Source organism: Lepidochelys kempii, chromosome 7, assembly GCF_965140265.1.
Source record: "Lepidochelys kempii isolate rLepKem1 chromosome 7, rLepKem1.hap2, whole genome shotgun sequence".
NCBI classification, from domain to species: domain Eukaryota; kingdom Metazoa; phylum Chordata; order Testudines; family Cheloniidae; genus Lepidochelys; species Lepidochelys kempii.
The window spans coordinates 73106039-73130855 of record NC_133262.1 but is presented as its reverse complement, the minus strand read 5'-3'; the positions used below and the strand labels follow the sequence as shown (position 1 = coordinate 73130855).

Sequence of the window (24817 nt, the reverse complement as noted above, 5' to 3'; positions counted from 1 at the left end):
TTAGCTACATGACTTTTGAAAAAAATTTAAGACTATCCATATTTGTTTTCTTAATCAAGCTCAACATGTAAAGAGATGTATTTTGTTTTCCTGTATTCATCATGAAGTGACATACATGGACAAATGACAGTCAAACAGAGTATTCATTTAAGAGATGATCTTTTGTCATTTTTATGAAATGCTCCTCTTGAAATATTGGATTTATGTAATACTGTCTACTTTGAAAGCAAAAATACTTATCTGAATGTTTTGTTGTATGGTTGGTTGTGTTTCGAGACTGTTTTATTGCTGTAACAGTAATAGACTGATATCAGTTCATCTAAATACAGGAAACTCTGACCATGTAATTTTTAATTTTTGCAGTGACTGTTGTACAAAACCTTTTTTCTTTCTGTGATCAAATGCTTTAAGCAAGCTAAAGCACTCACTAGGTGTGCTGTATGAAGCTGAAAGCAACGCTGTGTTCACTTCATTAATTTGAATATCTTCTGTATTCTTGCTAAAATAAAATGTATAGTTTTTAAGTTCCCTGTCCTGACTTCAGTGGGACTACTTATGTATATAAAGGTATGTAAGCCTGTGCAGGGTCAAGGCTTTAGTTCTCTTTCTCAGTGTATGTTGGTATGCCTGTTGCTCAGATCAAAACTGTGTGAAAAATCTAGGAGACAATGTGATGTGGCCAAATTATGATGATGCACATTTACCAAAACAGCAATGGCATCTGAATGAAATTTATTTATATTTAAATAGTTTCTCATTTTCTTTTTTTATTGTCTATGAATGCAAGCTTAATAAAAGCGGGTGAATGGCATTCTGTTACATTAACTAATATTTGTTCTGGTTTAGTTTGCACAATTTTAATTGCATTTTCCGTTTGGATTTCTGTTACATTTGGAGATATGCCTGTATTTTGTTCACATTCACATCTACTGAGTCATTTGACATTAGGAAACCAGCAAAAAAACTGGTTGTTAAGCATGTTGTAGAGATGATAGTTTATGTACTGGCTGGTCATAGTATTCCTTACTAGTTTATGCTAGGACGAATTATTGTCAGTTATGCTAGCAAGGAGCATGGATGTCAGCTCACCTATTATCCCAGCTAGTGAGAGATACTGCCCTTAATGGCAGCCAATAATAGAGTTAAAAGAAGGAAAATCATGGGTCAAGATGAATAAAAGTTGTATAGTAAATGAGGGTTATTACTCAAATTAGAAAATGTGTGATGTCTGTAGCACAATAGGATATGCATAAATATCTCATGGCACTGGGAAAACATTTTGCTGAATTTCAGTACTGTAATATTTTGGCAGAAATTCTATAGCAATTATTTAATTGGAATCCCTGAATAATAGTCATATGGGCATGCCGGAATGAAGAGAGTGGCGTTCCCAACTAACAGAATTGTGCAGGACACAGTATAAAGCAGCTACGCTGTAATTTCTTCATTAGTAGTAACTTTAGATATGAAACAATCAGATCTGTCGTAATTAAATTATTTTTTAAGAAACTGTTGTAAGTGGGGGGAAACATAACCTCTTCATTTGTGAAATGCTTTCTTGGGTGGAACAAAATCCCATTCATTAATTGCTGTTAAAATATGCAACATACCGTTGGGTACCTCCCTCCAGTTATTTAAAAATAAGAAATCTTCAGACTTTTCCATTGATTATAAACTCTGCTGTTTCAGGAATCAGAATTGTCAGACGCTTATTCTTCTGTATGAGCAGAAATGCTACTGCAGTACCTGGAAGTGAATGTGTGTTGTCCGTGACTCTTAAAAGTGAGCTACCAGTGTTTATAAACATCCCACAAATAAGACTTCAGCATTTCATTTCCTGTCTTGTGGCTGACAGTATAATATGAAGAGAGACAAGGTGGGTGAGGTAATATATTTTATTGGACCAACTTCTGCCTGTGAAAGAGACAAGCTACACAGAGATCTGAAGAAGCTTCTCTCTTCCACCAACGGAAGTTGGTTCAATAAAAGACATTACCTCATCCATCTTGTTTCTTTAATATCCTGAGACCAACACTGCTACAACACACTGCAAATGCAATATGTAAACAGATACACATTGAATCTATCATTTTAAATGTTATAGGAGTTTGCATTGACAAAGTATTAATACGTCTGTCTTGGCTCTTAAAAACCTAAACCTATACTAATATTAAGAGTATTAAATTGAAGTAGCAAAACCAGTTCTAATCCGAATTATTCGGATTAGGTCATGTTAACAAACGGAGATTCATTCTGAGCAGGTATAAATTGGCATAGTTCCCATTGACTTCATTGGACCAAAGTTTGTTTACACCAGGTGAGAATCTGGCCCATAGATTTTAGTTTCTTCAGATTTTTAAATTATAGTGATGATTTATTGAGGTTCATTTACTGATACCAGAAAGCAGTGGGTCTCAGCCATGTACCCCTGTAGGTACGCAGAGGTCTTCCAGAGGGTACATCAACTCATCTAGATATTTGCCTAGTTTTACAACAGGCTACATAAAAAGCACTAGCAAAGTCAGTACAAACTAAAATTTCATACATACAATGCCTTGTTTATACAGCTCTGTATACTATACACTGAAATGTAGGTACAATATTTATATTCCAGTAGATTGATTTTATAATTGTATGGTAAAAATGAGAAAGTAAGCAATTTTTCAGTAATAGTATCCTGTGACACTTCCGTATTTTTATGTCTGATTTTGTAAGCAAGTAGTTTTTAGTGAGGTGTAGCTTGGGGGTACACAAGACAAATCAGACTCCTGAAATGGGTACAGTAGTCTGGAACGGTTGAGAGCCACTGCTATAAAGTGACAATCCACTTAAAAATCTCTCTTGCCTGAATATTTTTATCTGTTACTGTTATTTCGTACATTTGACAGCACTTAAGTGAAGTTAGCGTCACTGTTTTACTACGGTGTGTCTTTTCTTGTTTGTCCACATTTTTCCAAGAGAGACAGTACTCTACCTGAGGCCTTACTAGTATTGAGTAGAACAGGACAGTTACTTCCCATTTCTTGCATATCACACCCAGAAAGATATTAGCCTTTTTCACAACTTCATGACGCTTGGCTCATGTTCAATCTATGATGCACTATAACCCCCAGATTCTTTTCTGCAGTACTAGTGCCTAGACAGTCATTCCCCATTTTGTAGCTGTGCGTTTGATTTTTTTCCTTCCTACATGGAGTACTTTGCACTGGATTGAATTTCATTTTGTTGACTTCAGAAAAATTCTCCAATTTGTCAAGGTCCTTTGAATTGCAGTCCCTCCCAGCTTGGTGTTAACCACAAATTTTATAAGCATACTCTTCAGATATGCCATTATCCAATTCATTAATAAAAATATTGAATAGTACTGGATCCAGGACAGACCCCATCCTTTCAGCTGGATAGCTAACAGTTGATAACTATACTCTGAATACGTTTTTTCAGCCAGATTTGCACTCGTCTTGTAGTAATTTAATCTAAACCACATTTCTGTAGTTAGCTTATGAGAATGTCTTGTGGGACTGTCTAAAGCCATAATAAAATCAAAGTATATCACATCTGCTGCTTCCTCCCGTCCAGTAGGCTTGTAACCCAGTCAAAGATGGAAATTAGGTTGATTTGGCATGATTTGTTCTTGACAAATCCGTGTTTGCTTTTCATGATAATGCTATCAATTCTCTAGGTGCTTACAAATTGATTGTTTAATAATATATTCCAGTATCTTTCCAGGAGTCAGAGTTAGGCTGACTGATCTATAATTTCTTGGGTCCTCCTTTTCCCTGTTTTAAAATAGAAATACTATGCTTGCCCTTCACCCTTCCGTCATGAGTTCTCAAAGATAATCACTGATGGTTCTGAGATAGCTTCAGCTCATTCCTTAAGTACTCTAGGGTGAATTTTGTCAGGCCCTGGTAACTTGAGTATATGTAACGTACCTAAATATTCTTTAACTTGTTCTTTCCCCATTTAGCTTGTCTTCCTTCCCCGTGGTTTTTAATATTAATGGTGTTAAATGTCTGGTCATAGTTAACCTTTGGGGCGAAGACTGAAGCAAAATAGGCATTCAGTACCTCAGCCTTCTTGTCCTTTATTAGGTCTCCTTACCCACTAAGTGATGAAGCTACACTTTGCTTTGTCTTTCTCTTGCTTCTAATGTTTTTACAGAACCTATCCTTATTGCCTTTTACGTCCTTGCAAGGTGTAACTAGTTTTGTGCCTTAGCTTTTCTGATTTTGTCCCTATTTGCTTGTGCTCACCTTTAGCAATTTGTCCATGTTTCCACTTCTTGTACAGTTTCTTCTGGGTTTTTAGGTCATCAAAATGCTCCTCGTGCAGCCTTATTGATTTTCATACATCCTATCTTTCCTTAGGATTGGCAAGTTTGTTGTTGTGCCTTCGATATTGTCTCTTTGAGACACTACCAACACTCTTGAACGCTTTTCCCTTAGATTTTCTTCCCATGGAATCTTACTTACCAAGTTCATCTGCTTCTTTGAAATCTGTTGTTCTTGTTCTGTTGCTCTCATTCCTTCCTTTCCTTAAAACTCAAGTTGCCTTCCACCTTTTGGTTTGCAACTAATTCCTCCCGGTTAGTCAAATTAAGTCTATAATGGCTGTCACCTGGGTTATTTGCTGGAGGAAAAACAAAGAATTCTTGAAAACTTTGTGTAATGGTGAACTTCTTGGTTTGTTGAGTTTAAGATTTTTTTAAAAATCATAAGTTGTGGCCAGACCAACATTCATGAATCCATTTCGTGTCGTAACAGATTAGAAGATAGAAAATCAGTTGTTGGGTTGTATGTCATTATCAAAATCAGATATTTTCTGGAGAAATTCCATCTTGGACTAACCATATATTGATTAATTAATATTGACTGAGGCAGTGCACTTTATCAGGGACCTATAAAAGAGAAGAAAAAACTGGATTATGTTGTTTTTGGCACCATTTTCAGTGATGTCTCCCTCCCTCATTTACTTTACAATTTTTATGTGCAATTATGAAATGACTAATTCAGGCTTAAATCTTCTAAACACACATTCTATACATATATTAAAAAGTGTGTATGTGCACGTGTGTATCACTCCCCACCAGTGGGGTCTGATGAACACAGAAAATAATACACGGCCATGGGACAATATTCTTCTCCATCTCTCCTGTGGCACATGCACGGACTGTGCAGTGAAAGTCTAAAAGAAGGCAAGCCACGGTGATTTTGAATGGGTTGTGGCACTACTGGATTCACTGACCATGCCACAGGCTGTATGCTGCACTCTAACTGTGCCACATAGACCCTGCTGGACTGTGGTAACGTACTCTAGGCACTTAGAGTGCATCAAGAGTCCACACAGTGCAGTTAGAGCTTAATATACAGCTTGTGGCTTGGGCAGTGAATCCAGTGCCCAAAACCCTGCTGACCATGGCTGTGGCTTGCCTTCCATCAACCCCCCAGTGCACAGTCTGAAGGGGAGGAGAAGCTGTGTGGGGAGAAGGGGCAGGAGGAGGAGAGAGTGAATGTGACAGAGGAGGGAGAAGAGGCAGAGGATCATCCTAGGAAGAAGGTCCAGGCCCGAGGCAGCATAGGAGGGCAGATTTCCGAGGTCTGACTCACCTCTTTTCCCTATTTGCGAGTCAGGGGCACATTGAGGGAGGGAGGGGTCCAGGGATCCCAGGATTTGCCAGTTGGCTATAAAGAGGTAGGGGAGGGGACAGCGGGGGAGAGGTCTCGGTTTCTCTGGGGGGAGTGGAGGTTAGCAGAGAGAGGCTCAGGAAACCTCCATAATTCCTCCCTTATTTTTTTTTTCCATTAACATGCCTGAAAGTCTTACTGCAAGGTTGGCATCTTTGCCTTTAGATGTAAAATTTTGTTGTTGTTTTTTTAAATAGAGAACATGAAATATTCAGGTTATGTCTACCTAATTTTTCTGGGGCTTTTTGTAGGGATCAAACATGGCCAACTCACGTATTTTTAAAGGTATTGAACTGTGTCTACACTAGATGCAAGGTTGTGTTTAAGGTTACATGAACACTTTCTCAAGCATACCCTATTTTCCTAATCTGGAAAAATACTCTGTAGACAAATGGAGAACAGGTAGTCTTGACACCTATTTTAAATCAAAGACATGATGTACACTTAGGAAGACAAGCTCAAATGAGGGATAAGGAAACTCTCAAGACTCATCTGTGACCTATCTTGACCTCAGGAAGACAAGATTTAACATTAACATTTAAAAAAAATTGGAATTAAGTGGTAACAAATTTAAGATCTTGTGTATATATCAGAGACAAACAAAAATAGATCTCACATACCCCTTGAATTTTATTAACATGTCACTTTTGAGATAAATCTTTTAAGTGGCAACGTGCTTGCAACAAATCAGAATAGTTTCAGCAGTTATGGAATAATTACAGAGCTTGCTTTTAAATATTTTGTTGCATACAGATTTATTTAAAAAAAATTAAGATAGGAATGATCCAGCTATAAAGTATTGTTTTTAGTGCTATAGTAAGAACAAAAATATATAAATATTTTGGGAAAGGAGGTTAAGAATGGTTTTTAAAATTTCATAAGGATAATATCTCACTTCCATGAAAACAGCACCCCAAAATTAGAAACTGGTACTGAACTTCCAATGTTATAATTTTCCATGCTGGGCAAATTCAGAGAGAAAATAAGTCAAAAGTAACGTACAGTGAAGTTTTTACAGAGGTGGATGATTATTGCCTGTTTGCATGGGGGATGACATTTTTAAATTATTAGCATATATAAACTGTTTTTGGTGTAGGGATAAAATTAATCATATATTAGATGAAACCGCACACTGAAGCCTCTTTTAATTCTATGTTAGAGATCCATTTTGAAGTAATGATTTGTGCCAATTATGCAGTAAGTGAACTTGCTCAAAGTGTCACCCACCTGCCTCAGTGGGTGGGGAAACTTGATGAGGCTAATGGCAAAGAGAGACAAGCCCAGAAGTGAGGGAGGGGAACACTCTGAGAGGGGCACCATTGTAGCTGCTGCTCCTCCGCTCTGGGAGGCTCTGTCACAAGTTGGAAGGGAGGAGTGCTGACTGGTCAACATCCCCCAGCTCCTGGAGCACGGACCATGTGGTGTGAAACCACTGTTGGGTCCGTTCCAGCAGTGAGAACTAGGTAGGAGACATATGAAGCTCCGTTGACACCAATTGATCACTAAAATGACTGTTTTCTCAATTGTAGTTTATTTAAGATACTTATTTAAGGTGGAATACTAGTAGATGTGGTGTGGCATGTTTTTACAAACTATGGTAATTTTTATGACACTTGACTTCAGCAATCTCCTGTGAAATTTTTCCTGAGAAGTGGAGTGAGACCACATTTTTTGTGTGTGCAAATTACAGCACCGTTGGGATAGCAGAGTGCAGGATAGTAAGACCCTACTGTGCGTATTATACCTTGCAAACCTCCATAAAGAAATAACACTTCAAAAAATAATTAAACAGTACGTACCAGGTTACCCTACTTACTAGAACTTGAGAAGAAGTCATGACTCATTTTACCCTTTTGCATTAAATAGAAACTTAGCTGACTCGTTCATTTAAGTATTTTATTAAGAGTTGAAATTTCTAGACTTTTCCTTCTTTCTCCTGAAAATTTAACAACACAGAAAGTGACCAGATTCATATTTAATACTGCTATATTGATGTTTCATAATTACAAAGTTGCTTTTTTATGGATTCCCAGACATACCAATGTTTAATTTTAAAATGATTTCAAAGAATGAATATTTTTGTTTTTATATTGCTTAAAACTTACACTAAAGATAGTAATTAAAGTGTGTTATAGTTTTTCAGAATATTTGCATAGTGTATTATGTAAAGAGTATACACCAACATTTCTCAGAGTAGCAGCCATGTTAGTCTGTATCCGCAAAAGAAAAGGAGGACTTGTGGCACCTTAGAGACTAACAAATTTATTTGAGCATAAGCTTTCATGGGCTACAGCTCACTTCATCGGATGCATTCAGTGGAAAATACAGTGGGGAGATTTGTATACACAGAGAACATGAAACAATGGGTGTTACCATACCCACTGTAACGAGAGTGATCAGGTAAGGTGAGCTATTACCAGCAGGAGAGTCCATGGGGCAGAGGGGGGAGTGGGGACCTTTTGTAGTGATAATCAAGGTGGGCCATTTCCAGCAGTTGACAAGAACATCTGAGGAACAGTGGGGTGTAGGTGGGGAATAAACATGGGGAAATAGTTTTACTTTGTGTAATGACCCATCCACTCCCAGTCTTTATTCAAGCCTAAGTTAATTGTATCCAGTTTGCAAATTAATTCCAATTCAGCAGTCTCTCATTGGAGTCTGTTTTTGAAGTTTTTTTGTTGAAGAATTGCCACTTTTAGGTCTGTAATCGAGTGACCAAAGAGATTGAAGTGTTTTCCGACTGGTTTTTGAATGTTATAATTCTTGACATCTGATCGTGTCCATTTATTCTTTTACGTAGAGACTGTCCGGTTTGGTCAATGTACATGGCAGAGAGGCATTGCTGGCACATGATGGCATATATCACCTTGGTAGATGTGCAGGTGAACGAGCCTCTGATAGGGCCTAATCACATCAGCCACACTATGATGGTGTCCCCTGAATACATATGTGGACACAGTTGGCAACGGGTTTTGTTGCAAGAATAGGTTCCTGGGTTAGTGGTTCTGTTGTGTGGTGTGTGGTTGCTGGTGAGTATTTGCTTCAGGTTGGGGGGCTGTCTGTAAGCAAGGACTGGCCTGTCTCCCAAGATCTGTGAGAGTGATGGGTCGTCCTTCAGGATAGGTTGTAGATCCTTGATGATGCATTGGAGAGGTTTTAGTTGGGGGCTGAAGGTGACGGCTAGTGGCGTTCTGTTATTTTCTTCGTTGGGCCTGTCCCGTAGTAGGTAACTTCTGGGTACTCTTCTGGCTCTGTCAAACTGTTTCTTCACTTCAGCAGGTGGGTATTGTAGTTGTAAGAACACTTGATAGAGATCTTGTAGGTGTTTGTCTGTGTCTGAGGGGTTGGAGCAAATGCGGTTGTATTGTAGAGCTTGGCTGTAGACAATAGATCATGTGGTGTGGTCTGGATGAAAGCTGGAGGCATGTAGGTAGGCATAGCGGTCAGTAGGTTTCTGGTATAGGGTGGTGTTTATGTGACCATTTCTTATTAGCACCGTAGTGTCCAGGAAGTGGACCTCTTGTGTGGACTGGTCCAGGCTGAGGTTGATGGTGGGATGGAAATTGAGTACCTCTCCAACGCATCATCAAGGATCTACAACCTATCCTGAAGGACAACCCATCACTCTCACAGATCTTGGGAGACAGGCCAGCCTTGCTTACAGACAGCGCCCCAACCTGAAGCAAATACTCACCAGCAACCACACAACCCCCCGCTGTTCCTCAGACGTTCTTGTCAACTGCTGGAAATGGCCCACCTTGATTATCACTACAAAAGGTTCCCCCCACCCCCGCTCTCCTGCTGGTAATAGCTCACCTTACCTGATCACTCTCATTACAGTGTGTATGGTAACACCCATTGTTTCATGTTCTCTGTGTATACAAATCTCCCCACTGTATTTTCCACTGAATGCATCCGATGAAGTGAGCTGTAGCTCATGAAAGCTTATGCTCAAATAAATTTGTTAGTCTCTAAGGTGCCACAAGTCCTCCTTTTCTTTTTACCAACATTTCTGTTGTTACTTTTAAAATATGGAAGTGTGTCCTGTGAAGCCTTATTAATAATAGCAAAAATATCATTGCATGGTATGTTGCAGTTAGGGACTTCCCCAGTGTTTTATGGCTTTGTGGCTCATTAGCCACAAATATATTCTTCCTCTGCAGGAATTCTGTCAGTTTCTTGTGATGAAGCCTCTTTGTTACTTCATAAGAAGTCACAGATGTGTGAAAAGTAGGCCACAGGTCGAAGGCTGCATGCCCCCTACCCCTACAAATTGAAAGTGACAGACACCTCCCTGCTCTGCCACTAATTTGCCTCCATGTTAAATGCCTCTGAAGCACTAATTAAAATGAAAACTTCTTGAGTCCTACCAACAGACTGATCGAGTTATTTATGGTGGAAGTGGTCACCAACGGTAATTGCAGCACATCCTTGAACAAATAGAAATTTTTGCACTCAAGAATAGCGCCAGGCTGACAGGGGTCATAGAGTTCAAGCCCACTGAAACAAGAGGCCAAAGAAAGGCAAAATCAGTGTTCTGTTCATCTTAATACAAAATCTCCTTTGTCTTGGTTAACTGCTTAGGTGTCCGAGTTGCTTTTTAGTCCTTTGAGACCTAATTATGCTTCCTTTAACTAATCACCATAAAAACTTCATTAGGGAATAATGTGACTACTACTGCTGAATTTTAATTTAACCATGATACTTGTCTACTGTGGTCCTGAAAAGGTGACTTTTAAATTTGACAGTCTTGCCTATTTCTTTTCAATGAATGAACAGATTATAATTTTTTAAAACTTTTTAGCCAAGTGCACATCCATGTAACAGCCATGATTTTTCAGTGGAGGCTTACTGTCCGCACAAAACTGCTCATGGGAAGCCAGGAAGATACTAATGTTCTAAGATGGGGTTAGAGAGCATATTAATAATTGATTTCACTGGTGTTGCATGCTGGAATGCAGCATCTTTTTCAAAAAGAGGGCACAGATACTACATTAGATGTTTCTTAGAGCCTGAATGTAAAATTAAACTCACTAAATATATTTTTAAGATTAACTTTTTAAGTAGTCTTGTACAGTACGCCTAACTTGACATAGTAAAAATAAATGGTTAAGTTGACTTCCTTGCCATGAAATTATATTTTTCATTGACATGTTGGCCGCTCTTTATGCTTTTTCTCAAGTGTGATGGCAGAATGTACTGTGATTTTGTTGCAGTAGAGACCTGGAAAATTATAGATAAAAGTTCTTGCTCACAGTTTAGTAGTATAATAGGAATAAATTATAATAGGTGTCAATATAACCATTTTAAAACACGATTTACACACTAATGTATTCAACAGCATGATACCAATATGTGAGCCTGAATTACAGTCATCTGTTGTGGGCTAATAATCTTGATATGCATTTGAACCACATGTTGTATTCCCAAGTATTTTGTCATGTAGCTTGAATAGTAAATCTTATGATAATTAAAACTAGCATTTATGTTGGGGCTAATGCATCTTAATGAATGTACTCAGTAGGCTAGTTGTATTGTGTCCACTGAAAACATTTTCTGCCTTTTTTTTCATCTTTCAGAAGGCTTGGAGGAATTTTAAACATTTGCTTAACACCTTAATTTCACTTTCTTTCAGGAGACAAGTTGGAATATTTATTAAATCATCACTACTGTCAGCCACCAAATCTCATTAGGCTTCACTGAACAAACCAAGTTTAAAATTTGTCAAGCAGCAGGACCAGTTGCTAAGGGTGACAGTGCACGGGAAGGATTAAAAGTGAACAATGACTCAACTGAAACTATACGTCAGATTACTAGGAGCCTATCTGTTCATCAGTCTTCATATTCAAGGTAAATTCATATTCATTTAAATAATCTCATTGTTTTTTAATAATCTTTCATTTGGAGTGGCTGTAAATTCCAGTGGTTTTATGATATGGGTCCTGTTCAAATATCTGAATGTACAGTACTGTTCTTTTACGAGAGTAAAGATTGTGTGGCTAATCAGTTGCACGTTTGTGTTAGAAGATTGTGAGGGAGTAAATTTAGTAATGAGTGTTTAAATTGATTTAAATGTTAGGTCTTTTCTATCTCTCTTTCTCAGTGTGCATGAGTGAATCTCACTAATTGTGATTGATATCATGTCTGCATAAAAGGGATGACTTTATTTATATTTCCTTACGCAAATGTGAATAACTTGTATTTTCTTTTTGGATCTGATATCATGGGCATGTATAGATGTTACTGTGGACAAGTGATCAGTCAGCCTCAAACTGTCCAAAGAAGTACGCAGAATTGCTGATGACAATCCATGGTACAAATTATGAAAGTGTGAAAATCATGTTCTGAACATATGCAGTAGTTTTCTGCTAAGTTAATTACATATGCGCATCACTACTTACCCTGAGAGCTCCAAATTAGCACTTCTAAGTGTTTTGGGAAACTAGGGTGTGTTGGTAAATAGGAGTACTTGTGGCACCTTAAAGACTAACCAATTTATTTGAGCATAAGCTTTCGTGAGCTACAGCTTGCGAATACAGACTAACACGGCTGTTACTCTGAAGCCTTGGTAAATAGGATCTTCCTGTTGCTTTCCTTGTGGAAAAAGCTCCCTAGCCTAAGGGAATATGTAAACGACTGGGAACCAGGAGGGCTGCTTGTACTCTATTTGCAGCACTTCACAACCCTTACTTTGAGTGGTCTCAAAAAAAGAAAAGGAGTACTTGTGGCACCTTAGAGACTAACCAATTTATTTGAGCATGAGCTTTCGTGAGCTACAGCTCACTTCATCAGATGTTTACCGTGGAAACTGCAGCAGACTTTATATACACACAGAAATCATGAAACAATACCTCCTCCCACCCCACTGTCCTGCTGGTAATAGCTTATCTAAAGTGATCAACAGGTGGGCCATTTCCAGCACAAATCCAGGTTTTCTCACCCTCCACCCCCCCACACAAATTTACTCTCCTGTTGGTGCTAGCCCATCCAAAGTGACAACTCTTTACATAATCAAGTCGGGCTATTTCCTGCATAGATCAAGGTTTTCTCACATCCCCCCCACCCCCATACACACACAAACTCACTCTCCTGCTGGTAATAGCTCATCTAAACTGACCATTCTCCAGGTTTAAATCCAAGTTAAACCAGAACATCTGGGGGGGGGGGGGGTAGGAAAAAACAAGAGGAAACAGGCTACCTTGCATAATGACTTAGCCACTCCCAGTCTCTATTTAAGCCTAAATTAATAGTATCCAATTTGCAAATGAATTCCAATTCAGCAGTTTCTCGCTGGAGTCTGGATTTGAAGTTTTTTTGTTTTAAGATAGCGACCTTCATGTCTGTGATTGCGTGACCAGAGAGATTGAAGTGTTCTCCGACTGGTTTATGAATGTTATAATTCTTGACATCTGATTTGTGTCCATTTATTCTTTTACGTAGAGACTGTCCAGTTTGACCAATGTACATGGCAGAGGGGCATTGCTGGCACATGATGGCATAGATCACATTGGTGGATGTGCAGGTGAACGAGCCTCTGATAGTGTGGCTGATGTTATTAGGCCCTGTGATGGTGTCCCCTGAATAGATATGTGGGCACAATTGGCAACGGGCTTTGTTGCAAGGATAAGTTCCTGGGTTAGTGGTTCTGTTGTGTGGTATGTGGTTGTTGGTGAGTATTTGCTTCAGGTTGCGGGGCTGTCTGTAGGCAAGGACTGGCCTGTCTCCCAAGACTTGTGAGAGTGTTGGGTCATCCTTCAGGATAGGTTGTAGATCCTTAATAATGCGTTGGAGGGGTTTTAGTTGGGGGCTGAAGGTGACGGCTAGTGGCGTTCTGTTATTTTCTTTGTTAGGCCTGTCCTGTAGTAGGTAACTTCTGGGAACTCTTCTGGCTCTATCAATCTGTTTCTTTACTTCTGCAGGTGGGTATTGTAGTTGTAAGAAAGCTTGACAGAGATCTTGTAGGTGTTTGTCTCTGTCTGAGGGGTTGGAGCAAATGCGGTTGTATCGCAGAGCTTGGCTGTAGACGATGGATCGTGTGGTGTGGTCAGGGTGAAAGCTGGAGGCATGCAGGTAGGAATAGCGGTCAGTAGGTTTACGGTATAGGGTGGTGTTTATGTGGCCATTGTTTATTAGCACTGTAGTGTCCAGGAAGTGGATCTCTTGTGTGGACTGGACCAGGCTGAGGTTGGTGGTGGGATGGAAATTGTTGAAATCATGGTGGAATTCCTCAAGGGCTTCTTTTCCATGGGTCCAGATGATGAAGATGTCATCAATATAGCGCAAGTAGAGTAGGGGCTTTAGGGGACGAGAGCTGAGGAAGCGTTGTTCTAAATCAGCCATAAAAATGTTGGCATACTGTGGGGCCATGCGGGTACCCATAGCAGTGCCGCTGATCTGAAGGTATACATTGTCCCCAAATGTGAAATAGTTATGGGTAAGGACAAAGTCACAAAGTTCAGCCACCAGGTTAGCCGTGACATTATCGGGGATAGTGTTCTTGACGGCTTGTAGTCCATCTTTGTGTGGAATGTTGGTGTAGAGGGCTTCTACATCCATAGTAGCCAGGATGGTGTTATCAGGAAGATCACCGATGGATTGAAGTTTCCTCAGGAAGTCAGTGGTGTCTCGAAGGTAGCTGGGAGTGCTGGTAGCGTAGGGCCTGAGGAGGGAGTCTACATAGCCAGACAATCCTGCTGTCAGGGTGCCAATGCCTGAGATGATGGGGCGCCCAGGATTTCCAGGTTTATGGATCTTGGGTAGTAGATAGAATATCCCAGGTCGGGGTTCCAGGGGTGTGTCTGTGCGGATTTGATCTTGTGCTTTTTCAGGAAGTTTCTTGAGCAAATGCTGTAGTTGCTTTTGGTAACTCTCAGTGGGATCATAGGGTAATGGCTTGTAGAAACTCGTGTTGGAGAGCTGCCGAGCAGCCTCTTGTTCATATTCCGACCTATTCATGATGACAACAGCACCTCCTTTGTCAGCCTTTTTGATTATGATGTCAGAGTTGTTTCTGAGGCTGTGGATGGCATTGCGTTCCGCATGGCTGAGGTTATGGGGCAAGTGATGCTGCTTTTCCACAATTTCAGCCCGTGCACGTCGGCGGAAGCACTCTATGTAGAAGTCCAGTCTGCTGTTTCGACCTTCAGGAGGAGTCCATCTAGAATCCCTCTTTCTGTAGTGTTGGCAGGGAGACCTCTGTGGATTAGTATGTTGTTCAGAGGTATTTTGGAAATATTCCTTGAGACGGAGACGTCGAAAATAGGATTCTAGGTCACCACAGAACTGTATCATGTTCGTGGGGGTGGAGGGGCAGAAGGAGAGGCCCCGAGATAGAACAGCTGCTTCTGCTGGGCTGAGAGTATAGTTGGATAGGTTAACAATATTGCTAGGTGGGGTGAGGGAACCATTGCTGTGGCCCCTTGTAGCATGTAGTAGTTTAGAAAGTTTAGTGTCTTTTTTCTTTTGTAGAGAAGCAAAGTGTGCGTTGTAAATGGCTTGTCTAGTTTTAGTAAAATCCAGCCACGAGGAAGTTTGTGTGGAAGGTTGGTTCTTTATGAGAGTATCCATTTTTGAGAGCTCATTCTTAATCTTTCCCTGTTTGCTGTAGAGGATCTTGATCAGGTGATTCCGCAGTTTCTTTGAGAGCGTGAGGCACAAGCTGTCAGCATAGTCTGTGTGGTATGTAGATTGTAATGGATTTTTGACCTTCAGTCCTTTTGGTACGATGTCCATCTGTTTGCATTTGGAAAGGAAGATGATGTCTGTCTGTATCTGTACAAGTTTCTTCATGCAGTTGATAGATTTCCACTCCATACGGCTAAATGCAGTGCCTTGCATAATGACAGGTTTCAGAGGAACAGCCGTGTTAGTCTGTATTCGCAAAAAGAAAAGGAGTACTTGTGGCACCTTAGAGACTAACCAATTTATTTGAGCATGAGCTTTCGTGAGCTACAGCTCACTTCATCAGATGTTTACCGTGGAAACTGCAGCAGACTTTATATACACACAGAAATCATGAAACAATACCTCCTCCCACCCCACTGTCCTGCTGGTAATAGCTTATCTAAAGTGATCAACAGGTGGGCCATTTCCAGCACAAATCCAGGTTTTCTCACCCTCCACCCCCCCACACAAATTTACTCTCCTGTTGGTGCTAGCCCATCCAAAGTGACAACTCTTTACATAATCAAGTCGGGCTATTTCCTGCATAGATCAAGGTTTTCTCACATCCCCCCCACCCCCATACACACACAAACTCACTCTCCTGCTGGTAATAGCTCATCTAAACTGACCATTCTCCAGGTTTAAATCCAAGTTAAACCAGAACATCTGGGGGGGGGGGGGTAGGAAAAAACAAGAGGAAACAGGCTACCTTGCATAATGACTTAGCCACTCCCAGTCTCTATTTAAGCCTAAATTAATAGTATCCAATTTGCAAATGAATTCCAATTCAGCAGTTTCTCGCTGGAGTCTGGATTTGAAGTTTTTTTGTTTTAAGATAGCGACCTTCATGTCTGTGATTGCGTGACCAGAGAGATTGAAGTGTTCTCCGACTGGTTTATGAATGTTATAATTCTTGACATCTGATTTGTGTCCATTTATTCTTTTACGTAGAGACTGTCCAGTTTGACCAATGTACATGGCAGAGGGGCATTGCTGGCACATGATGGCATAGATCACATTGGTGGATGTGCAGGTGAACGAGCCTCTGATAGTGTGGCTGATGTTATTAGGCCCTGTGATGGTGTCCCCTGAATAGATATGTGGGCACAATTGGCAACGGGCTTTGTTGCAAGGATAAGTTCCTGGGTTAGTGGTTCTGTTGTGTGGTATGTGGTTGTTGGTGAGTATTTGCTTCAGGTTGCGGGGCTGTCTGTAGGCAAGGACTGGCCTGTCTCCCAAGACTTGTGAGAGTGTTGGGTCATCCTTCAGGATAGGTTGTAGATCCTTAATAATGCGTTGGAGGGGTTTTAGTTGGGGGCTGAAGGTGACGGCTAGTGGCGTTCTGTTATTTTCTTTGTTAGGCCTGTCCTGTAGTAGGTAACTTCTGGGAACTCTTCTGGCTCTATCAATCTGTTTCTTTACTTCTGCAGGTGGGTATTGTAGTTGTAAGAAAGCTTGACAGAGATCTTGTAGGTGTTTGTCTCTGTCTGAGGGGTTGGAGCAAATGCGGTTGTATCGCAGAGCTTGGCTGTAGACGATGGATCGTGTGGTGTGGTCAGGGTGAAAGCTGGAGGCATGCAGGTAGGAATAGCGGTCAGTAGGTTTACGGTATAGGGTGGTGTTTATGTGGCCATTGTTTATTAGCACTGTAGTGTCCAGGAAGTGGATCTCTTGTGTGGACTGGACCAGGCTGAGGTTGGTGGTGGGATGGAAATTGTTGAAATCATGGTGGAATTCCTCAAGGGCTTCTTTTCCATGGGTCCAGATGATGAAGATGTCATCAATATAGCGCAAGTAGAGTAGGGGCTTTAGGGGACGAGAGCTGAGGAAGCGTTGTTCTAAATCAGCCATAAAAATGTTGGCATACTGTGGGGCCATGCGGGTACCCATAGCAGTGCCGCTGATCTGAAGGTATACATTGTCCCCAAATGTGAAATAGTTATGGGTAAGGACAAAGTCACAAAGTTCAGCCACCAGGTTAGCCGTGACATTATCGGGGATAGTGTTCTGTTACTACAGCCTTGATGGCTGAAGTCTGGAAGTTGCAGTTTAGCATAGAAATACTTATTGAGTGGTAGTTCATGGCCTTGTTGAAGCAGGGGAACTGCTTTTCATTTGCGCAAGCTGTAAGCCTTTGGAAATTAAGTACTGTGCATGTACATCAGTGTTTCTGTTACGTTTCAGAGCACACGTAAGAGAAGATGTGCTATATGTCCATCCACTAATGGGCAAGGAGAAATCTTCTATTGAGAGGAGGAGACCTATACCATCAGTTTCTTCAAAATTTGAGCTTTCATTCAAAACCAAAAACCTGGAAAATTGTAGTTTTATGAAAAAAGAAAAGGAGAACTTGTGGCACCTTAGAGACTAACAGATTTATTTGAGCATAAGCTTTCGTGAGCTACAGCTCACTTCATTGGATGCATTCAGTGGAAAATGCAGGTTGCAGAGGAGTTCACAAACATACACAGGGCATACCCGAGTAGAGTTCTTTCCTAAGTCTACAGACTGCTCCAGTACCACTGCATTGATTATAGCTTTGCCAAACAGCTGTGCAGTTAACAGGACTCTAGACAGTTTGACTGCTATTATTTAGTGCATATATGTAAACAGGTTAGCAGCTTCTTGCCAGACACACATCAATCACTACTTGATGTCATATGGATGGCTCAGTTTTATTTTTAGATGTCACTTGAGCTGCTTATTCTTCATGAGTAAGAGCCCTCCAGAAATGGAATTAGATGTAAAGGGAAAATTATTTTGTAGTTCTCCAGGTGATGGGTCTTCTCTGTAACTTGAAGTCTTCAAATCATGATTTGAGGACTTCAGTAACTGAGCTAGAGGTTAGGGGGTCTATTACAGGAGTGGGAGGGTGAGGTTCTGTGGCCTGCAATGTGCAGAAAGTCAAAGTAGATGACTGGTGCCTGTGCCCTGGATGCCCCTGTGCCGTCTGACCTGAGGGCATCAAGGGCAGAGAGGTCTCTGCTGTCCCTCACTTTCTTCTGAATTCCTTTGGTGGTGAGACAGCTCCCCCTGTCTGATTCTCTGCACACATTATGACTTTGCTACTCTTTTATATAGTTAGGTTAATATAGGTTTTTCAGGGTTTTTTTTAATAGTGGTAGGCGTGACACGCACCCCAAGTTCTTCGCAGTTATATTGTTGTGATCTGATTAAGATATAATTATGATGTATTTTATGCAAGATAAGTGATGCAGGGTGTCGTTGGAGAGGTTGTGATTTGCTGAATGTGATTGTCCTATTTGTATGTGTGTATCTTCTTTGTATCTGAGGTTATGAATATTGACTATGTATCTGTATTTCAGGTATAGTTGCACCTGGGTGGTGCCCACTGGACAGGATGCTTTCAATCTGGATGGTGGGTGGGGAAGGGCCTGTTCAGAGCAGTGGGCCATTGGGAAAAAAACAGAGGGCCTTGGGGGGAGGCTTGTCTCCTACCTGGGGAGTCTTCCTGAGAGCGCTACAGAAAGCCTCCAAGTGATGGCTGCTGTGACTCTGCAGGAACATGTGATGAGACCACATGTCTTTGGACTCCCATCTTGGGATGTCAGTGTTTTTCCATGGACCAGTCTGGGAACCAAGTTTTGGGAACAAAAGGTTCCCACCATATGCTAAGGCTGTCTAGGGCAGGGAGTGACATCATCTGGTGTTCTTCACTCCCCACCCAGGAAGACTCCTGGAAACACCTGAGCAGCGAAGACTGAACTGGGGGAAGTGCTGAACCCAGGCTAAAGGGATTTTTAGCCTGTGAATAAAACAGCTGGCTTTGCAGCTTGGAACCCCCAAGTGCAGCTTGCCCCTTAAGAATCTGCAGCCTGCTTGTATAATCTTTTAGGTTGAGAATCTGATATTCATATTAAATCTATTTAGTTTATTAAGTTTAGTTTGCATTTTTGTTTATTTGCTAGGTAATCTGCTTTGATCTGTTTGCTTTTACTTACAATCACTTAAAATCTGTCCTTTGTAGTTAATAAACTTGTTTTTGCTTTATCTAAACAAGTGAGCTGAAGCCCAACAGTCTCCGAGGAGAGACTTTAACAAGGGTAAAGGATCTCCTGCGAGATCTTTACCCTCTGTATTGACAGCGCAGAAGGCAGGCGTCTCAGGCTGTCACAAAGCCTCAGCCGCGGCTCCCGCAGAGGCAGGAACCTGACCTCCTGTGCCGGGAAGGCTTCTGCGGCACCGAGCACTTGAGTGCTAAAAATAGCCACGGTGCGGACCACGTGCTCTGCTCAGGTGCCGACAAGAACGTCAGCACCGACCCCCTCTGGGCTAAAAATAGCTGCTGTGCAGGTTGCATGCTCTGCTCCGCTGCCAACAAGAACTTTGGCACCAACCCCCTCCAGGCTAAAAATAGCTGTGGTGCTGACTGCGCGCTCTGCCTCAGTGCTGGGAAGAACGTTGGCATCAAACCTGCCTCCAGCACCAGCAGTGGACCCCCTGCAGGGCTCCTCCACACGCCCTGAGGCACCAGTGAGGCTTTCAATTGACAATGCGCTAGAGCACAGTTCAAGCTAAGCACAGCCCAGGGAGCAGGAGCAACAGTTTCTCACTCAAGATGACCTCAGTACCACCTGAGCCTAACTCCCTGCTCCTGGATACACAGGGCTCATTTTTTGAACAGCCGCTCTCCGCACCTGAACTGGCTACCTTTACTGATAGCGAACCTGATGTACAGCAGAAGGCGGAGTTCTCCCCACCTGCTTCTCCTCCTCCACCGGAATCTTTTCCGCCTCAAGTCACGGCTCACAACCACCATTCTTAGTTTCCCTACTGTACCCCTCCGTAGACAGCACTGGGTTCTCCTACCTTATGCCTTGGCCTCAGTGGTACCCTTGGCCAAATCCTCCTACCACTCACCCTCAGACCTCTTCTACCGAACCACTACCTCCTTCTGTGCCTCAATCTCCAGCTCCATCCACTTCTAGGGTGCCTGAACCCCTCCTGAGAACATGAGCTGTGGACCATATCCTAACTTACTGACCCTTGGCTCTCCATCAGCTCCAGACGGAGCCCTCTTCCCTCCGCCTTCACAGAACATGGACGACTGTAAACAATTTCAAGAACTTTTCCAGAGGGTGACACTCAGTCAAGACATCCCCTTAGAAGAGGTTCAGGAAACACAACATAGGCTCCTCAGAATCCTTCAACCCTCTGTGCCCTCAAAGATCGTGCTCCCCATAAATGAGGCACTCTTGGAGCCAGCTGACACACTCTGGCAAACTCCAGCTTCTTTATTACCAACTTGCAAAAGGCTGAACGTAAATACTATGTTCCCGCTAAGGATGCTGACTTCCTATTTTCTCATCCACAACCGAACTCTCTTGTCATAGATGTAGTTGCACAACGGACAAAACAGCCGCAATACAAGGACCTTAAACGCTTTGACGTCTTCGGTCGCAAGGTTTACACGTCCTCCACTCTACAATAAACTTTTCGAATTTGCCTCCTACATTCCAGAGGATATGAGATCAGACTTTAAATCAATCCTGGTTGAGGGCCAGTTAATTTCCAGAACGGCCCTACAAGCAGCTCTGCTACTGCAACTACTGTGGTTAAATGCAGATCTTCATGGCTCTCTGCATCTGGCATCCCTAAAGATCTGAAGACCAAAGTGGAGGACCTCCCCTTTGATAAGGATAAACTTTTCTCCAAAAAACCTGATGAACTCCTCCACACCATGAAAGATTCTAGAGCAACACTGCGCACCCTGGCATTCACCCATCTTTTCCCAGGAGGCAACAATACCAACCCTACCAAAGACTACGCACACAACAGCATTATCGGCCTCAACCCAAATCATACGACATAACTAGGAGTCGCACTAGACCCCCTTAGCACAGACAAAATCAAGCTCAAGCAGCCACCTCCCACCCACTGGGGAATAAACAACAATTTTGAAATATTGGTAAAGGGTCTGCAGGACACCCTCTTGAATCCACCGCCTACTTGCCCGTTTGGCCACCGCCTCCAGAGTTTCCAACATGCCTGGCAGTGGATTACACAGGACCGCTGGGTCTTTGAAAGAGTTCAGTCTGGTTACTCTATCCCCTTTATATCCTACCTTTCCCCCTTTCCTGTCCCTTTTCAGGGACCCCTCTCACGAGCACTTACTTCGCGTAGAAGTGGCTCACCTTCTACAACTAGGCACAGTGGAAACTGCCAACACAAGATCAAGGGAAAGGGTTCTACTCCTATTACTTTCTGATTCAGAAAAAGACCGGGGGATGGAGGCCTATACTGGACCTATGCCGACTGAATAAATTCATGAGGATACAAAAATTCAAGATGATCACACTGGGCACAGTAATTCCTGCACTGGATCAAGGAGACAGGTTCACAGCCCCCTACCTACAGAACACTTATTTTCATATACCAATTCATCCAGCTCACAGACACTTCCTATGATTCACAATCGGTCACGACCATTTTCAATACAGAGTTCTTCTTTTCGGACTCTCCACAGCACTGAGAGTCTTTTCCAAGACTCTAGCCATGGTCGTGGTTCACCTCCACAGACATGGAATCACGCTTTTTCCCTACCTGGACGATTGCCTCATCAAGGGCAACTTCTATGGCGAGACACTTCAAGCTACCCATTTCGCCATCTCCCTCTTTCACAGCCTAGGCCTCCAAATAAACTTCCAGAAATCCACCCTGACACCTACACAACAGATGGAGTTAATTGGAGCTCATCTGGACTCAATCTGAAGCAGAGCCTCACTCCCAAATCACTGATTCCTCACTATCACAGCTGATATGCACGCTCTCTGTTGGTCCCAGGACACAGGCAAAAATCTGCCTACAGCTCCTTGGTTACATGGCAACCACCAATTTTGTGGTCCAGCATGCCAGGCTATAAATAAGATGTCTTCAGGGCTGGCTCAACTCCAACTTCAAAGCCAACAGACACACCTTAGGGATGCTGCTAACTCCTCCTCCCAGTGTTCTAGCTTCCCTACACTGGTGGACAAGACCAGAAAACTGGTCTGGGGAGTGCATCTAGGAGGACACAGGGCACAAGGCCAATGGTCCACATCAGAGACGCGCCTACACATAAATCTCTTAGAGCTCAGAGCAGTGCGACGAGCATGCCTTCACTTTCTTCCTTTCATAAAGAACAAATCTTTTCAGGTCTTAACAGACAACATAGCATGTATGGTTTACATCAACAGACTAGGGAGAGCCCGATCACATTCCCTATGCGTGGAAGCCATCCGACTATGGAATTGGTGCACACAACATCAAATACAAATCATTGCCTCATAACTACCTGGCTGCCACAATACTACTGCTGATGCACTCAGCAGGCACTTCTTGACAGAACGCAAATGGGAACTGCACCCCGCAGTATTTCAACAGCTCTTCTCCCTCTGGGGCAACCCATCAATAGACCTCTTTGCCACAACCCAGAATTGAAAATATTGCCTGTTTTGCTCCAGAGTGGGACTCAGGACTGCATCCCTAGGAGACGTGTTCCTCATCCCATGGAACATCTCTCTTCTGTATGCCTTCCCACCAATCCCTCTGCTACACAGGGTTCTTCGGAAGATCATAGACAATAATGCGTGGGTCATACTTATTACCCCGGCTTGGCCCAAACAGTCGTAGTATCCTTACCTAATCCGCATGTCCTCCCATCATCCATGGACTCTCCCACCATAAAACGATTTCTCACAGGCCTACAAAATCTCTACCCTGAAATTTACCCAATGGCAACTACATGGAATCTTAACCTCGTTCTTCACGGTCTCATGAAACCCCTCCACTCGAGCCCTTGGCTACCTTGTCTCTTCTTCATATGTCCATGAAGGTAGCTTTCTTAATTGCAATAACATCAGCAAGGAGAGTTGGTGAAATAAGCGCCCTGATGGCCTATCCTCCCTACACAACCTTCTCCAAAGACAGAGTCACTCTGAGACCACATCCTAAATTTCTCCCTAAGGTGGTATCCACCTTCTACCTTAACCAACCAATATACGTACCTATTTTCTATCTAAACCTCATGAGACTCTGAAAGAGGCAACCCTGCATACTCTCGATGTCAGGCAAGCAATTGCCTTTTATTTAGACAGGACTGAGCCACTCCGTAAGTCCCCACGACTCTTTGTCTCCATTACCGAAAGATCGAAAGGTGCGGCTATCTCTAAGCAACGTCTGTCCAAGTGGATCTCTAACTGCATCAGATGCTGTTACAGTACTCATTATATTCAACCACCTGAAGGCATTTGAACTCATTCCACTCGAGCTATGTCGACATCCATTGCCTTTCTACATAACGTACCCTTTCCTGACATCTCTAAAGCGGCTACATGGTCCTCTGAACACGTTTGCCAAACTCTCTGCTATCACGCAAGATACCACGACAGACACCATAGTAGGCCATACAGTACTGTCTACAGTACTCACTGCCGCATCTTCAAAGTCCCACCGAGCATGGTGGGTACTGCTACACATTCACCTAGAGTGGAGCACCCACAGGGACAGCACTCGAAGAAGAAGAGAAAGTTATTCACCTTGCAGTAACTGAAGTTCTTCGAGATGTGTCCCCCTGTGGGTGTTCCACTCCCCACCCTCCTCCCCTCTACTTTGGAGTACTAGTATTCTATACCCTAGTGCTCTGTTCCCCCTCGCCCCCAGCCTGGCCCCATGGGCTCCCTCTCCCCCGCTCACTCACATGTCACTTCACATGGAGAGAAAGTTTCTCTCCTGGCCCCGAGGAGCCCTGCCCCTGCCAGAGACTGAAGGGTGCGGGCAGGGAGGGTCAGAGAGACTCAGCTTCGCTCCACCAGTGATGGTTTGCACTGCTCCGGGCTCCTTGGGGGCGGGGTGGGGGGGTGGAGCCGGAGCCCTCAGCCAACCGGCTGAGGAGTGAATGGGTGGAGGGGAGGGGCCAGCAGGGCGGGATCTGGGAGAAGCCTGCTGGCCCAGTGCTGGGGAGGGGACAGAGAAAAGGAGTCTGCGCTGCAGCCAAGTGAAGTCCCGCCACAGCCACCGAGGGGAAGCCCTGAGCCCCTTGCGGCGGCGCCCCCCTGACTAGACTAGGGAATCCAGGAGTTGCCACTATAAAAATAAACCCATGGGTTCTTGCAGGGGGGAGAGTCTTTTGACCACTGCAGATTTCAGCTTACAGTGCTGTTTAAAGCAAGGAAACCCCAAAGAGGAAGTTGTTGATGTGATTGTTAAAGACAGACATCCTTTTTTGCACATTAACTATTTCCTATATGGCTTAACTAGAATAGTTTTATTGCCAAAGAAGTAGAACCCTAGTTCCACAATTTCACAGTGCAGAGACTGAAGATTTTAGAAAAGGTGCTGTCGTATTTTGTCACTCATTCTCCCATTGTTATAAAAATGTGCCCTCTGCTGAAATTTTGCACAGAAGAACATCATTCTCTTTTTATTCGCCTCTTAAAAAATTAAGTTTGGCTATTTAAATTTTAAAACAA

General features: G+C 42.7%; 1 protein-coding gene across 4 annotated transcripts in view; it reads left to right on the top strand.

Moving 5' to 3' along the window:
• The window catches only part of BMPR1A (bone morphogenetic protein receptor type 1A), a 197659-nt gene that overhangs the window by 70000 nt on the left and 102842 nt on the right, over positions 1-24817 (top strand). For all 4 annotated transcript variants that reach the window (XM_073353347.1, XM_073353344.1, XM_073353346.1 and 1 more), the window contains exon 3: positions 11320-11534. Coding sequence is in view for 3 of the 4 variants with exons in the window: in XM_073353344.1 (XP_073209445.1) it covers positions 11468-11534 (67 nt within the window). In the remaining variant the exon portion in view is untranslated. The remainder of the gene's footprint in view (positions 1-11319; positions 11535-24817) is intronic.